Here is a 16,708-nt window from a genome sequence, read left to right on the forward strand (position 1 = left end):
GTTTTTATTTCTGCAGATTTCTTTAAGATAATTAATAGTTTAATTTAAAATCAGGTAAATATCCTTTATTTTTATTTTAAATGTAATGTAATAATTGCTGTTGCATGATATAATATAATATTATTCAATGTAATCTAATATGTGTGTGTGTGTGTGTGTGTGTGTGTGTGTGTGTGTGTGTGTGCGTGTGCAGGGTCCAGTTGGTGTGACAGGGCTGAAGGGCGGCAGAGGAACACAGGGGGCAACGGTGAGTTCCAGATGGTTTTCCATTATTATTATTATTATTATTATTATTATTATTATTATTCCATATTTTCATCTGAAATCTCTCTCTCTTTTATCCATCTCTCCATCAGGGATCATCTGGTTTTCCTGGACTTCCTGGAGGAGTTGGACCTACAGGATCCGCCGTGAGAATTTGACATTAATTTAACAAAACTTCAGATATGATTTTATTATGTGCTGAGTCATATGTGGAATATATTACACAATATATTTTTTTATACATTATGCGTTTTGTATCTTCTTAAGCTATATTCTTTCTGAAGAAAAAATGTGTTTCCCCACAATAATTCTCAACTGCTCTAACCGCCACTTCAGATTGGTTTTATTTGATCAAACTGACTATTTTAGTATTTCTATTAGATTGTCTCTCATCACTTATTTAACTGACAGGATTTCTTACGCATTTATTAAATATTGGGTTAGGGTTAATTATTATTATTGTTATGATATTATAATGGGAAAGTCATATAAGCAGGATTAGCTCACCCCAATACAATAAATAAAAATATGATAAACAACAATATTACCTGCATATGGGCGTTGAGGTCATTATGGTTACTGTGGAAACAAATGAAGTTCTTAAGAAAATACGGAGGAAATGCGGTAAAGGACATTATTACAAACTTTCTTACAAAGATCTATCTTAAGATGCATCTTAAGAAGCATCTTATCTTATCTCTGAAGGAACATGTTAAGATCGATCCTAACAATCTTAACGATATGCAATTCAGTTTAGAGAGTCTGAACATCGAGGAGACTTTCACCTTTCTCTTCCTCCTCCTCATAATTCCTCCAGGGCGCCACAGGGCTGGCCGGGTCCCCCGGGGCCCCTGGGAAGTCGGGCCCCCCTGGTCTGGGAGGTGAGAGCGGAGCCCCAGGTCTTCAGGGGGAGCAAGGGGCTTCGGGCCCCTTGGGGAACCCCGGAGAGAAGGGTGACTCTGGAGAGGGCGGGCTCCCGGTGAGGACCCCCGATTTTTATAAATCTTTATTGTTCACAGTTGTGCTGACAAAAAGGTATGTTTACACTGAACATTTCTCGTTGTTTCCATGGTTATCACCAGGGTCCTGACGGCCCCCCAGGCCCCGCAGGGACCACCGGCCAGAGGGGTGTGGTGGGCCAACCTGGGGTCCGAGGAGAGAGAGGCATGCTGGGATTGCCCGGATCTGCGGTGAGTTGGTTTTATCATGGAGTTGTGATAATGATTTCATTATCTATAAAACCCAATTTTTGACTTTTTGGCTGATTTTCCCTCCAAAGCACAAAGTGAATTAATTCAGATTCAGATTAATCATCAAAAAATGCTCAAAGGTTAATGTACAGTACAGAGTATTGTGTTTTCTGACGGATTCTCAGGTAAGAGGTACAATGACTTAGGCAGGAAATTAATTCAGGTTTCAGATTCCGATTTTTTTTTAAGTTTCGACGAAGCCGCAACCAGATGTTTATATTTTTACAAAATAATATGAAATATTGAAAGAGTAGGTTTCTTTTTTACTTTCTGTTTCATGTGGCAGCACTCACCAATCTAGTTTTTACCACAACTGATTTATTTATTATTTATTTGCGATGCACATTTTCGCAATAATTGTGAAAATGTGAAAAATATAAATAAAAAAATAAGAAATCTGTTTTTGTATTATTATTTTTTACATTGTTCAATTACTGAACAAAAAAAAAATAATAATTTAAAACAACAAAAAAATAATAATTCAAACAATCAAACAACTTTTTTTTTTTGTAAAAAGTATAAAAGATAGATTATTTTTAAAAGTCAGGAATAGAAAGTCAGGAATGGAAAAATTATAATCATCCTTAAAATGTTTTTTTTTCTTCCCAGGGTGCACCTGGAAAGGCGGGTGGTACTGGAGTGCAGGGCATCATGGGGCCTCCAGGGGGCGTTGGCTTCCCGGGGTCCACAGGACCCAGAGGAGAGCCCGGTCCACAGGTATGTGTTATACCATAAAATACTTTCATAGTAAAAATAATAATAATAATGATAATAAAGTCTAATTCCTGATCTCTGGTTGGTCCTTTAGGGCATCGTAGGAGTGGAGGGGGCCCCTGGGAAGGACGGGCTATTGGGGACCCGGGTAAGACAGTGTGTGTGTGCACGTGTGTGTATACATGTCTATTTTGTATGATGTGTGCATCTGTGTGTTAAGTCCATATGTGTTTGTATACATATTCAGAAATCTGACGTGTGTGTGTGTGTGTGTGTGTGTGTGTGTGTGTGTGTGTGTGTGTGTGTGTGTGTGTGTGTGTGTGTGTGTGTGTGTGTGTGTGTGTGTGTGTGTGTGTGTGTGTGTGTGCACGCATGCGTACACATGTCTCCAGGGCGACCGGGGGGCTCCAGGACCCGAGGGACTTTCTGGAACTGCTGGTTCTGCGGGAGGTGAAGGTCCAGTGGGAACCACGGGGTCTCCAGGCCTGAGAGGAGAGAATGTGAGGAACAACTTAACTTAACATTACCATGACCATAACTTTACATTAACTTAACCTACATTACACTTAACCTACATCTTAAAGTACCATAACTTACCTTAATGTTCCTTACTATCATAACTTAACTTCACTTTTTACATTGGCCATGCCATGTAACTTGTAATTTGTTTACCTTCAAATAACAGCTTCAGAATTATTTTGATGGTACACTGACTTGTAATATGGAGAATAGCACCTCTTTCGTTCCCACCTTTCCTCCGAAAGCCTGTTCTTGCACTATGTAACCTTTATGCTCGGGTACGAAACCACGGGAAAAGTTACGTTTGACGCCACTACGTCACTTCTCTGATGTTTGGCAGCATGCAGCAGCCAACGCACAGCGGAGCGGGGATCTCTTTTACGCCAGGTGTTTACATCCAAAAGAGCGTTTTATCCCAAACTCTGGGCTGTTAGCTTATTTCACCACTGATGCTCCGATTCGACCTGGTCTTAAAATAGTGTTAGGGGAAGGGCCATGCAAAGTCGGGCCATCAAGCCCTGATTTAGCCCCGCCCCAAAAATTCAGATCACAAAAATGGTGACAAATAGTTCAATGGTCTAACTCCACAATTCAGTACTACATCGTTCAGTCTTTTCACATGTTTTCAGCAATTACTTTCTAACATGTATTATGTGTTTGGAAACAAATCACTGTATTCACTTCACAGAGACTTTAAAGGACCAGTGTGTAAGATTTAGTGGCATCTTGTGGTGAGGTGGCAAATTGGTATTCATTTATACCCTTCCCCTCGCCCTCCCCTTCCAAGCGTGTAGGAGAATCTACAGTGGCTGCGAAACTCGCGATAAACGCGAAAGGCCCCCTCTTTAGAGCCAGTGTTTGGTTTGTCCGTTAGCTCCATTGAAGAGGACCCGCTCCCTATGTATTTTTAAACCGCTCATTCTACGGTAGCGAAAACGCAACGATTCTTATTTTCACGGGATTATACACAAATTATGTAGTTATATTACATTTCTGCCAAGTCCGTTCTGCTAGATGCCACAAAATCTTACACACAGGTCCTTTAACACCTTACCTTACCTTAACTTCTAAAATTACCTTAACTTACCTTAAAAACCTTGCTTCTTCATGTTCCAACGCTTCACAAAAGAACAACATTAGAACGTTCAAGACAGCATACACCCAAAAAAACACAGTGTTTTCATTGTGTTTTCATTTCATTAAGCATTGCCATTGCTTATTTGAAAAAAAAAAAGTCTTCATAAAACATGTTTCATTAAACTCCCAACAACAAAAATCCAAAAAATGGAAAACGCTCAAGGTATGATGCTAAAGGACGATGAGATCATCAGTTCTAACAGTTTGTCTGATTCCTATCCAGGGTCCCAGGGGCCTTCCAGGACCCCAGGGGGGAGACGGACTACGAGGGAATGTGGTGAGTATAAAATAATCAAATCTGATTTGATGTAATCCTTACTATATATATATATATTATCTAAGTATGTACTAAAATATAATTTGGTTTTATATAAAATAATAAAATATAATATAATTAAATATAGTAGGATATCATTTAATACAACCATGTCCATGTGCTCCGTGTGCAGGGCCCCCAGGGGCCCCTGGGGGATAGGGGGGCAGCCGGGGACCAGGGCGAACGGGGCCAAAAGGGCCACCGGGGCTTCACCGGGTTCCACGGCCTGCCAGGGACCTCTGTAAGGACCAATTGTTCAATTGGTGATTATTGATATTGGAGGGTTTGGTATGGATATTGATAATGATACCTTTTGTGTTTCAGGGAGCGACAGGAGATGCTGGAGAGAAGGGGATTGTTGGACCTGTCGGACAGAGGGTGAGTGCAAAAGATGGAGACGATGGAATACCAAGATGGTCCAAACAGGACTTAAAGTAATATTACAAAAAAATAGCATAGGTTAATGGTGCAGTGTTTAGAATTTAGTAGTATCTAGCGATGAGGTTGCAGATCGCAACCAACTGAAAGTTTCTCTTAACGGGGGGGCAACATGGCGGCCTCCGTGGAAGAGATGGTGGCCACGAAACTTGCAAAAACCCGAAAGTCCCTCTCTAGAGCCAGTGTTTGGTTTGTCTGTTTTGGGCTACTGTCCAAACATGGCGGTGCAACATGGTGGCCTCTGAGCAAGAGGACCTGCTCCCTATGTAGATAAAAATGGCTCATTCTAAGGTAACGCCAACACAACAATTCTTATATTGATGAGATTAGACAATAATTAAAACGTACTTATGGATATTATATTCCATTTCTGCCAAGTCGGCTCTGTATTCTATAGATTATTGTTGTTATTATTATTGTATTCTGTATTCTAATTCTATACACTGCACCTTTCAAATAACATGAGTTATATATTATCAAACTAATGTTACCTACAACAATTTGACCGAAAGTGACCTGGAGGCTGAAGTGGAAAATCCAGGGTCAGAAAGTAGAATTTTGCTGACTTGCATCAACCCATAGGTCAGTGTGTGGGCAGAGCTAAAACCTGGAAACTGGACTTTTCCTTTCTGGACCTGTAGTTTCCCTCCTCTGGGGTCATGGATGTCGTAGCTACATTTTTTGTTTGAGAGAGTTTTTCTCTAAGTACTTCGCTAGTGGTAAATCCATCCTGTTGCACCACACCACACATCAACTGTTACCAAGGCAACCAGAGAAATGTTTGGGGCTCCTAGCTCGACGCAACCTCGCTAGCCTGTCTCACCTAACAAGAGCCCTTCACAACAAGGTGGAGGTGATAGAAGCTTCTAGATTTCACAGTGAACCTGAAGTTGTGTCCTCCGCCTCCAGGGACCCCCAGGAGTGGTGGGACCCCCCGGGAAGGAGGGCAACATCGGACAGCGGGGGCCCATGGGTCCACCGGGGACCAGGGGAGCCAGTGGGGACATCGGAGCTCAGGTGAGAAGGACTGGGACCAAGACTCAGGACTTAAGGGACTCTAACCCTCTAACCATTTATACTGGTAATGGATTCAACCCTTAGCCTTTAACTTAATAGTGATATGTTACACTGAGTGAGATGTTGGGTTCCTTTCCCTACTTTCTTAGTTTCTATGTAGTTTCTATACTCTAGCTAGTGTTATCGTTAGAATGTAGGATGATTGATACGAGGGACGTGAAACCAGGAGGAGAAGAGGTTACCCGTGGCAACGGTCATTATAAACAGACAACGGTCAGAAATAACTAACTGATGTTGACCTACTGACTACTCAGAGCCAAGGGATAAAATAATTAGAATCTAATGATTTAGAAAGTAATTTTTAGTAGTAAGTTTAGAATGACTGATGGTAACTAGGGTTTGGTCCTCAGGGTCCTCCAGGTGAATCAGGCCCCACCGGCCTCCCGGGACCTCCTGGCCCTCCAACCGCTGCCGTGGACGAGCTTTTCAGCACCCCATTTGACTATGAGGCGCCAGGCGGGGACGAGGAGGCATTCGGTGAGGAGAGCTCTGTGTATGGGGACGACCAGGCCGCCGACCCCCCGCCTCCCCCACCGGAGTTCAATCGGGACGAGGCCGCGCCCGGCAAAGCCTCGTCCGTCCTGCGGGGGGACACTGCCGTCCATGCCACGCTGAAGACACTCAACGGACAGCTGGACGGGCTGCGCAGCCCCGACGGCAGCAGGACCAACCCCGCCAAGACCTGCCAGGACCTGAGGGAGTCCCACCCCCACAAGCCAAGTGGTGAGGGTTATTTAGATCCAGGTTTAGCTGGCTTTGTATTGTTAATTCTAACTGGAAATGTGAGATTGTAGATCTAAACCTTCAGTCCAGGAATAAAACCGCCCCCTTTTATTAGACAATTTTTTTAGTCAAGTTGAAGTTTAGTCAAGTTTAGCAAATCCAGTTCAGACTTCCTGTTTGGAGAGCTGGAAACCTCGGCAGCCATCAAAGAAACATGACTGGAACTGATCAACACGTTGATAGATCATGATCAATAAGATTTGATATGATCATCTAAGAGTGGACCTATTATTATAAACTCACTTTTTCAGTGCTTGTGCACATACATTTGGGTCTCTGGTGGGCCTACTAACACGCAAACTGTGAAAAAAGACAACCCAGTTAGTTTTTGTGGGCTGTCAGTTTGAGAAAACGTGGTGAAACGAGTCTTTCAGCTTTGTAGCTACGTCATTAAGCACTTCAGTAGAATTGGAACCGCCCCCCCATCTGAGTAACTCCACCCGGGGCTGGAGTGCCGCCGGACTTGCTAGCATCAAAGCGAAGTGCCAGGCATGGGAACTACTCTGTTGTTGGCTGCACAGACCAGCACAAATCTTTTAAAAGTAAAAGGAATTAATACCAACTAAAAACTGACAAAACTGCAGACAAGGGAAATGTTAGTATTTGCTGTGTTTTTTTCTGTGTGTGTGTGAGTGTGTGTGTGTGTGTGTGTGTGTGTGTGTGTGTGTGTGTGTGTGTGTGTGTGTGTATATGTGTGTGTGTGTGTGTGTGTGTGTGTGTGTGTGTGTGTGTGTGTGTGTATATGTGTGTGTGTGTGTGTGTGTGTCTGTAGTATGTTGACTGTACCGTAGGCAGAGGTGCTTGATCCGCTTTGCGTTTCTCCAAACAAAACCGTAGATGTATTTGTTTTATTTTATTTTCCGTTGTTTCAGTCATTGAACGAAACGAAAAAAGCCTCCAAGCCCCACCATATCCCGCGGTGCTCCAAGCTCCTCGTTGCTCTTGACACCACGGTGAAAGTCGGAACAAACGTTTTAATTAGGCCTCGTAGATCTCATGAGTGAAGATTCAGCAACTGGATTGCTTATTTCTCGCCTCAAATTTGTTCAGAAACTGATTTTAGTGTACTGAAAAGGGGAAATCAATGAAAGTTTACAGACTTCATACAATGGAACTGTTATAAGGCCCAAACCCCATTCGCTCACAGAACTAGGGGCCTGGCTGTTCATTTACATTTAAAGTGGGACACACTGAAACGGCCGTTTTGGAACAGTCCACAGTAGAGTTTACAGTAGAGGCATGTTAGAATGGCTCGCATGCATAATCTGAGCGGTATTTTCAGCAAACAAATTCTAAAACATATTTTAGGGATCTCGGATACCTATATTAACTTGTTGAAAAGGATCATAATAGGTTTCCTTTAATACAACATAACTTGTGAATTCCAACTCCAAACCTTTAACACTAACCCTAACCTCTTTTAAGTTTAATTTGCGTGGACTTCCTTGCATCTGTTCCAGGTGAGTACTGGGTGGATCCAAACCAGGGAAGTCCCAGAGACGCCATCAGGGTTTTCTGCAACATGGAGACGGGAGAAACCTGCATCTCCTCTAACCCAGCCAGTGTTCCCCGCAAAACATGGTGGACCAAGGCCACACCCACCGCCGCCAAGCCGGTCTGGTTTGGATCCAACATGAACGGAGGAACAAAGGTGAGTTTGGATCTATGGATGATCCCAAGTGGACGTCCTTTCTCTGTCCAAACTCCTCACATCTCACAACATGTACTAGCATCACAGCTAGCATCACCTCTGGGATGAACAGGTTCTCCTGAACCTAACCTTCACCCTAACAATTTCTATAATTTCCACTTAATTTGATAATTGATCATCTGGCTCTGGCACTTGAAAATAGCATTCTCAACAGTGTGTAACCCTAACCCATACTGTAAATTGGGGGAAAAGTTTCATTTAAACCAGTGTTTTTCAAATGGGGTACTGCAGGGGTAATCTGAAAATTAAAATAAATGTGTTAAAAGTATTGGTTATATATAATTAAAAAAAAACCACATGCAGTACATAATTTATGCTGATTTTCTTTTTAAGGTACGTGTGGGAATAGTCCATTTAAAAGGAATACAGGACTTAACTAAGATGGCGTTTCATCACATAGTACTGTATTGTTAAAAAAACAGATCTCTGACCACACACACACAAAAGTATCAACAACAACTTTCTGATCGTTTAACTTTTCTGCTTCCCAGAGAAGTCCCTTCCTCCCTATGTCTAGTAAGACATTATGAACCATGAGACAAGAGTGTGTTGTTCAGAGACAGGTTGCCTCCAGAAACAACAGCAGGTATCTCTGCGCAGTGGCAGTATTGTTAGCCTATGAGGTTTATCCGAGGTGTGATTATTGCTAGTTGAAAACTTTACCCAATACCCCGCCATGACTACTTGAAAAATAGTCGGCAATGGCAATTTTTGACGGTCTCTCAGGAGACTGACAACCTGTTTAAAACAAGCTCTGGATAAAGGTGGTGTCTGTCCAGTTAAAGTGTAACATGTAGTTCACTTGAGCTTTTACACCATTACTGTTTTTAAGAGACAAAATAACACTTCATTAATTTGTGGACGGATTTGACTACGTGTTTTATGTGCAATGTATGTACAGAATATTTGAAATAGTCTCTGATATTATATACTGTAAATGGAGGAGCCGGGTGTATTTCTACTCTGTGAGGTGAGTACTGGAGGTAAGTTATGGTGAAGTTTCATTTTGGAGGATTTAGATGTACTGTATATTTAATACAACACAGTCAATTAATCCTATCATATAAATATAGAACCCAGAATCACGATTGTGGCACCGCCCCTTGCGGCCGCCTGCGTGAGCACCGCGTATCGATTACGCACATTTGAGTATTTTTAGAGCTTATAGAGCTTGTGCGTAATCACCGGGTGTCATGACATTTCACTGCATATATGTACGACAGTATGTGTATGTATGTGACAAATAATCTCTTGAAGTTGAACTTGAACTATACCTAGAGCTTTACGCTTAACCTATACCCAGAGCCTTTAAACCAGGGGTTTCAAACTGCCGTCCGCGGACCATTGTCGGCCTCCCCTCCCCCTCCCTCCGGCCTATGACATATTAAAACAAAGGACTAAAAAATAGTTCAAAGGGTAAAGGTCCCCGCAAATGTGCAGGCAGTTTTTAATAAAGAAGAGAGCAGGTTTCAGGGCTTTATTTGTTGTTTGGCTGTGAACAACAAAGATGTCTCTTTCAAAACCAAAAAGGAAAGTAGATGATGAACACAGTTTCAAGTAAGATGGACATTGCAGTATTTTTTGTGGAGTTCAATGGAAATGCTTCCTGCCTGGTTGATATACAAGGAAAAAGTTGTCGTTCTAGAGGAATATAATCTCAAGTGTCATTACTCCACGAAACACGGTGAAAAGTATGAGAAGTACAAGGGTGACGAGAGGGAAAAGCGAGCCATGCAGCTACAGAGAGGGCTAACATCCCTGGAAAGTCTTTTCCATGAAGCCAAGAAGGATGCTGATGCTGCAGTTGGAGCAAGTTACAGTGTGTGGTGAGTGAGTTAATCCCCAAAGCAGGAAACCCTTTCAAGGAAGGGCCATATTTTATGTTCAGAAAAGAGCTTGTTCAACAATATCTCTCTATCACCAAACACAGCGGTAGAGCGGATTAGGGAGTTATCAAGTGACATTTATGATCAGTTACAGTATGCGACAAGGCCAGAATTTTCACTGCATACCCTGTGGGGATTGATAAAAGCACAGACAAAACAGACATCTCAGCTAGCCTTTCTTCATTGGGGGTATTAATGACCAATTCAAAGTGACAGAAGAGTTGCTGAGTTTGTGTCCAATACAGCCATACCACAGCCAAAGATTTATTTCAGTAGCTGTGTGATGCAATTGAGTGCGCTGGTTTGCCTTGGAACAGACTAGTTGGCATTACCACTGATGGAGTCCCATCCATGACTGGTACAGTAGCGCTGGTACAAAGAAACAGAGTAGGAAAATGCAGGTCCAGCAGTTGTTCTGTACTCAGTTATACACCAACAGGCACTGTGCAGAGAAATGCTTGAAATATGAACATGTCATGTCTGTTGTCCTGAAATGTGTCAATTACATCAGGTCCAGGAATTCACAGCACCGCCAGTTCCGGGCCTTTTTACTGTAGAAGAAATGGAGTCAACATATGGTCATGTACTTTACTGAGGTGCACTGACTCAGCAGGGTAAATGTCCTCAAGAGATTTTTTGAGTTATGAGCAGAGGTGAAGAGATTCATGTAAGATGGCAGAAAGAATGTTCCTGAATTTATTGATTGGTCATGGACCTTGCATTCCTAGTGGACATATCACAGGAGCTGAATATCCTTAACCTGAAGCTCTAGGACCCTGGTCGGCTCATCACAGCCGCTTATGAAGGAGTGAAAGCCTTCTCTACAAAACTGAGATTGTGGAAAACTCAGCTTTCTGCAAAAAAACACAGACATTTAAACAGCATGCATATCTCTTGTGGAGGAAGGCACAACATTCAGTGGTGATGAATTTGCATTGAAAACCTACTACAGGAATTTGATCAGCGTTTTGCGAACTTCAAGGTGTTTTTCTGGCATTTGCAAGTGTTTGCAGACCCCTTCTCAGCTGATGTTGAGAGTGTCCCAAGTGTTTCAAATGGAACTTATTAACTTGCAGTGCAATAGTTAGCTAAAAACTAAAGAGAGGCACAGGGAAAAGCAGACATAACTGGACAATTTCTAAGAGAATGATCCTCCATCCTTCCCAGAGCTATCCAAAGTGTTCAGTCGCGTAATGTGCCTTTTTAGAAGCACATCGAACTTCAATAAATGCAGTAATACACAGTACATAGTACAGGTACACTTTTAATAAAGAACAGGTCCAGGCTTAGTGATGCCCATCTTGAAGCTGTACTCAGGGTTGATGGCAATACCAGCAGTGGCTCCAAGCCAATTTGAGTTTGAGATCCCTGCTTTAAACTATACCCAGACCCTAACCCAGATTCCCAAAACTTTACTGAAAAACCTTACCCGAAACCTAACAATTTCTAACATTTCTACTTACCCTGATAATCGATCTTTGGCTCTAGCACTTGAAAATGTCATCCTCCACAGTATATAACCCAAACCCCTAACTATACCCAGACCCTAACCCTGACCCAACTGTAGCTGAATTGTACCTAAACCTAGACCATGAATCCTGGCCCCCAAAGACTTAACCCTTACCAAAACAATTTAAATAGTTATACTTACCTTATTCAATGATTGTCTGGCTCTGGCCCCTGAAAATGGCTTCTCAATGGTATTTTCTGAATTCCTACATAAATATTGAAATGTTTGAACCCTCACCACCAAGATGACTACGCTAAAGGCTACACTGCCCTGGTTGTCACCATAGAGACTGAGGGCTTCAGCCCATTAGGCACAATACGACGATGAGGGACAAGAACATGTTGGAAATTACACCAAAATGTTTATTATGTAATATATTAATGCCGTGAATCAATTTCTCAGATGTTGCAGGGAATAGGACCTGCAGAGGGAAAATCCGGGTTCAGGATGTGAAATCCACTCAGGGATTGTGAGTCCACCATGTGGTGTAGGCACTGCCCTCTAGCTTTATCCTTATTGGCCTTCTTCGCCTTGTACACATGTGGCCTTTACAGAAAATATGAATGCACCCCTCAGTCTATCAGCTGTGGCCTGCCCCTAAAAAGGGGCCCTGTGTCTGCTGTTCTGCTCCCCCTTTTCTTCAGCAACAATTCACTGAAGAGCAAGGATTAAAAAGTACCCTAAAGATCTGAAGAACCGAAGATGAGCGATTGTAGCGTCCCACAACAATGGCCCTTTTCGGGGCCAGGCTCCCTTGGGGGGCAGTGTCGGGGATGCCTGGCATATTTGTCGCTGGCAAACCAGCACATCCGCAGCTTTGAATGCCTGGGCTCCCTTCACGCCGAACAGGAAGCCGAGGACCCGGCAGGCCTGTGCAGCTTGCATAGCCGTGCCGAAGGGTGCTCCATCTACATCTCTTCATAGAGGGAAGAGGATCCCTCGTCTGGAGGCAGCGCTCCAGATCCCTCATGCCACATGGCAGAAAGAAAGGAAGCCCATTCTGCCAAAGAATGTGCAACCAGCTCCATTCTGGGTACGCGGAGAAGAGCCTTAACTGTGGAGCACAATCGGCGGCAGCTGCCAACAACATTGCCCTCCTCAGTGCTTCTCTGGGCACCTTGATGGTGGACAAAGACAATTCTGATGGTTCCTCCACTTTGCTATTATGGGAACAAACTACGAATACCAGCAGGTACAGGTTCAGTTACTCCCCAGCACCGTGCATATTTTCAAAGTGCTTGGAGACTGCACTGAATCCACTTTGAAGGAGAGGTATGACAATATTGTTCTATTTAGATGATAGAGGCCCCAAGCCACTGTCTGAAGCCCCTGTCTGAAGCCCCTGTCCGAACACATAAACAAGTTGGAACTGAACGCAGTCCTTCAGTACACTGGGAAGTGGGAGATCTTTCGAATACTGGTGCAAAGGTCAGAATGTCATTGCCACCTCATGCCCTGTGGAGTACATACTTTCCTCTCTCCAGTGGTTATTGGACTTCCACTGTTGTGTGTGTATGCATCGGCTATTTCTGCCTGCAATGAGGGTTTTGGCGAAAAGCCATCCTGGCCATCCTCTGATGAAACGCTTCTTACAGGGAGGAAGATGTATCTGACCCCCGTCACGCTCTTTCACCCCAAAATGCGACCTGGCGTTGGTTCTGAGTTGTCTCAAAGGTGAGCGCCTTGAACCGATTGACTCCATCCCTTTAAAGCAGCTCTCTGTCAAAACGGCGCTTCTGCTTGTGCTGACATCTGCTAAACGCGTGGGAGAGGTGGCTGCCTGTTTGTGCACTCTAGCTTCCTTATGAATGGTGCTCTGATTAAAGCTATCTTGAAACCCAATCCGGCTTTCATACCGAAGAACATCAGGAGCTCCTATCGCTCAAGAGACATCACGCTTAACTGTTTCCACCAGCCACTGCAGGCTGACGAGGAGGTTGAACATCGCCATTGCTTATGACGTATTTGTGCTCTTGATACAACGATACACAACTCAGCTGTTTGTCTCCTACAGTGGGGCTTCGATGGGGAGCCTCTTTTGAAACAGTGGCTTTCTCATTGGTTATGTTACGGCATCTTGCAAGCCTACAAGTAAACAGGTCAAGTTTTGTCACCGGACATCAAGGCTCATTTGACTCGCACCGTAGCAGCAACCACAGCCTTGTTTGAAGGTTTGTCAGTAGAGGACATTTGGATGGCAGCATTATGGGCATCACCATGGCCCTTTGTCAGATTATATCTACTGGATATATCCGGAGGATCTCTCTCCTCCTCAGTGCTCTGCACAGCGTCCCTCGTTTGGCAGACTGCATTACACGGATAATTCCGTGGGAGCCACTTTTCCAATATTCAAATGAGGATGGACAGTACCAGTGCATGATTGGTTGAACAGCTGGTCAGGGTACATTGTGGACCTGCTTACCCAGATATGCAAATTTGGGTAACGGTCCCAGTGCATAGTTGGTTTAACCTTCAGTCCAGTTACATAGCAGACCTTCTCGATTGAGGTGAGTCACAATGTCATTTTAAAGTGGAAACCACGTATGAATTTAATGCCATTTCCCACTGCTCTGTTATACCTTGGAAATTATTATGCCAATCGGTTGGTTGGTTGTACTGGCAGAGCTATTGCGTTGTCTCTTGACAGCGGGGCGTAAACTCAACTGGCTTCGCCTTATGCCAATTAGGACAAAGTCAAATAGAACGATAGTCCGCTTGCTCAAACTCAAGTTCTCTGGTTCATCCCTCTAGCCTTTCCTGTCCTGCTGTCTTCCTAGGGTCGCTGAAGATCCTTGGGGAGCAGAACAGCGAGCAGGGGCCTTTATAGGGGCAGGCCATAACTGATAGGCTGATGGGTACATTCAAATTTTCAGTAAGGCGCACATGCGCGTAAGTGAAGCCAATAAGGACGAAGATTGGGCTTTGCCTATGATCATAGAACTTGAGTTAGAGAAAGCTAACTATCTATTGGCTAGCTATCGATTTGCCAATTCACCAGTCAATAACTAATCATCCCAGTGCAAGAAGGGAGGGGAAACTGGACTAAACCTTCTGGACCTGGAATCCTCTTCTGAGGACAACCCTGTGCCTTCAGAACCACTCTGTGGAAACTCATCATCATCTTCATCCCGTTTCAGTTTGTCTACGGGAACCGGGATGAGCTGCCCAACGTGGTGGCAGTCCAGATGAAGCTGCTGCGTGTCCTGTCTCGGGAGGCGAAACAGAGAATCACCTTCCACTGCAAGAACACTGTGGCCTACAAGGACCAGAGCAGCGGGAACCTCAAGAGGGCGCTTCTCCTCAAAGGCTCCAATGGACAGGAAATCCGGGCGCAGGGCAACAACCGCCTGCAATACAGCGTCCTGGAGGACAGTTGCTCGGTCAGTAGGAGTTTCTCTACCTCTACTCTACTTCTACTCTACTTCGGCTCTACATCTGCCCTGCCTCTACCTCTACCCTAACACTACTTTACCTGTATTCCTACTCTACTCTACCTCTACTGTACTCTACCTTTACTCTGCCTAGGGTTATGCTTGCACCAATGCATGCTTACCCTTACCCTAGGCAGAGTAAAAGGTTAGACCCCAGAGCCTAACTAACCCTAATTTGTATTGGTTCAAAATAAATATTGTTGTTTTTCTACTTCTCTCAGAAGTCAGATGGCCAGTGGGGCAAGGCGGTGCTGGAGTACCAGACCCAGACCACGGCCAGGATGCCCATCATCGACCTGGCGCCCATGGACGTCGGCCGAGATGACCAGGAGTTCGGTTTGGACATTGGACCCGTGTGCTTCTCCTAAAAAAAAACACAACCCCCTAAAATGACAATTAGAAACTGGGTTAGGGTTCTGAGTTCTGGGCCCTAAACTAACCATAAATCATTGTGACATTTTAAATACCCTGTGCTTTATGTGTTTAAACTAGAATTGATTGAATTGATTGACTCCCACTCAGTGTGGTATTTTTTGAAGGAAGCCATGTTTGGTTTTAACTTCATGTGGAAATTGGCATGGAAGGGTTAGTCTGAGCCATGGCTGCTACTAGTTTCCATGGTTATCAATCTGGTGTACGTGAAACTTGTTGCTGTAATTTATTCACTTTGTCACATCTATATATAAACTGAAAGGGAAACAACAATGGTACGACCGACTCCTCAAAAACCAAGGGACTGGAGAGAAGTCATTAAAACCTTCAGCCTGACACCAGAGGCTTCGTGAAACATGTTCCAACGGCAGAACCTGGTGGCTGTGTCGCTGCGGATAAAACCCAGCAAGTGCATGTGATTGAACTGGAGGGTCTGCAGGTCTGTTGGTCTGCAGGTCTGCAGGTCTCGTAGGTCTGCAGGTCTGCAGGTCTGTAGGTCTGAAGGTCTGCAGGTCTCCAGGTCTGTTGGTCTGAAGGTCTACAGGTCTCCAGGTCTGATAGTCTGCAGGCCTTGGTCTATAGGTCAGTAGGTCTCCTGGTCTGGAGGTCTGTAGATATGTTGGTCTGTAGCTCTAAATGTTTTATGGAATTAAAAAGAGATGAAAAACTATGCTTGAACCTAAATTATTAACACATGTGTAGTCCAACCCCATTTTTATTTCCTTTTCAGACTTGTTGAAAACCTACAAATGTAAATTGCTGTTGATTGTTAATTATTGTTTCTGTGGATTATTGTCTGGATAATAAATTAAATCTTGTTCTACCAACCGTTCCGGAGGAGTCTTCACCTGTAAAGTTTCTTTTCACATTGACCAAAGTAAAAGGGAGGGATGGGGTAGAGGAGGTAGGGAGTAGAGAAGAGAGAGAGATGGAGGGACGGAGGTTTCCTCAGGAAGCTCAGATCAGAGTTCATGCAGCACATGTTTCTGGTCGACCTAACCTCCTTTTCCTCCGTCGCTCACTGAAAGACGAAACACTCTCAGTTTCCTGACTCTCCCATCTCTCTCTCTCTCCATCTCTCTCTTTCACTCTCATTTTAGAAAATGTTACTATATTCAATTTGGTGCAGAGAATCCAGAAAAATAATCTCTGGATTCACAGTAATTATGTAGCATTATATGTTATTATTACAGCATTATAGAGTATTATGTCGTATTATATCGTTTTTCTGGTTTGTCAT

At 43.7% G+C, this 16,708-nt stretch overlaps 1 protein-coding gene across 2 annotated transcripts in view; it reads left to right on the forward strand.

Annotated features, from left to right (window-relative positions):
* LOC307248283 (uncharacterized protein) overlaps positions 1-16,300 on the forward strand; it is a 39,396-nt gene extending 23,096 nt beyond the window's left edge. Inside the window, exons 41-56 of one of the 2 annotated variants that reach the window (XR_013844769.1) lie at positions 194-247; positions 357-410; positions 1,082-1,243; positions 1,347-1,454; positions 2,124-2,231; positions 2,323-2,376; positions 2,621-2,728; positions 4,108-4,161; positions 4,334-4,441; positions 4,525-4,578; positions 5,548-5,655; positions 6,066-6,438; positions 7,959-8,149; positions 14,743-14,985; positions 15,258-15,996; positions 16,075-16,300. Coding sequence is in view for 1 of the 2 variants with exons in the window: in XM_080024631.1 (XP_079880757.1) it covers positions 194-247; positions 357-410; positions 1,082-1,243; positions 1,347-1,454; positions 2,124-2,231; positions 2,323-2,376; positions 2,621-2,728; positions 4,108-4,161; positions 4,334-4,441; positions 4,525-4,578; positions 5,548-5,655; positions 6,066-6,438; positions 7,959-8,149; positions 14,743-14,985; positions 15,258-15,404 (1,926 nt within the window). In the remaining variant the exon portion in view is untranslated. Of the gene's footprint in view, positions 1-193; positions 248-356; positions 411-1,081; positions 1,244-1,346; positions 1,455-2,123; positions 2,232-2,322; positions 2,377-2,620; positions 2,729-4,107; positions 4,162-4,333; positions 4,442-4,524; positions 4,579-5,547; positions 5,656-6,065; positions 6,439-7,958; positions 8,150-14,742; positions 14,986-15,257 lie in introns of both variants that reach the window. The other variant, XM_080024631.1, reaches the window with a different exon arrangement.
* The last annotated feature ends 408 nt before the right edge of the window (positions 16,301-16,708 follow it).

The sequence above is a fragment of the Zeus faber genome (genome assembly GCF_960531495.2).
Source record: "Zeus faber genome assembly, chromosome: 2".
Lineage (NCBI taxonomy): Eukaryota > Metazoa > Chordata > Actinopteri > Zeiformes > Zeidae > Zeus > Zeus faber.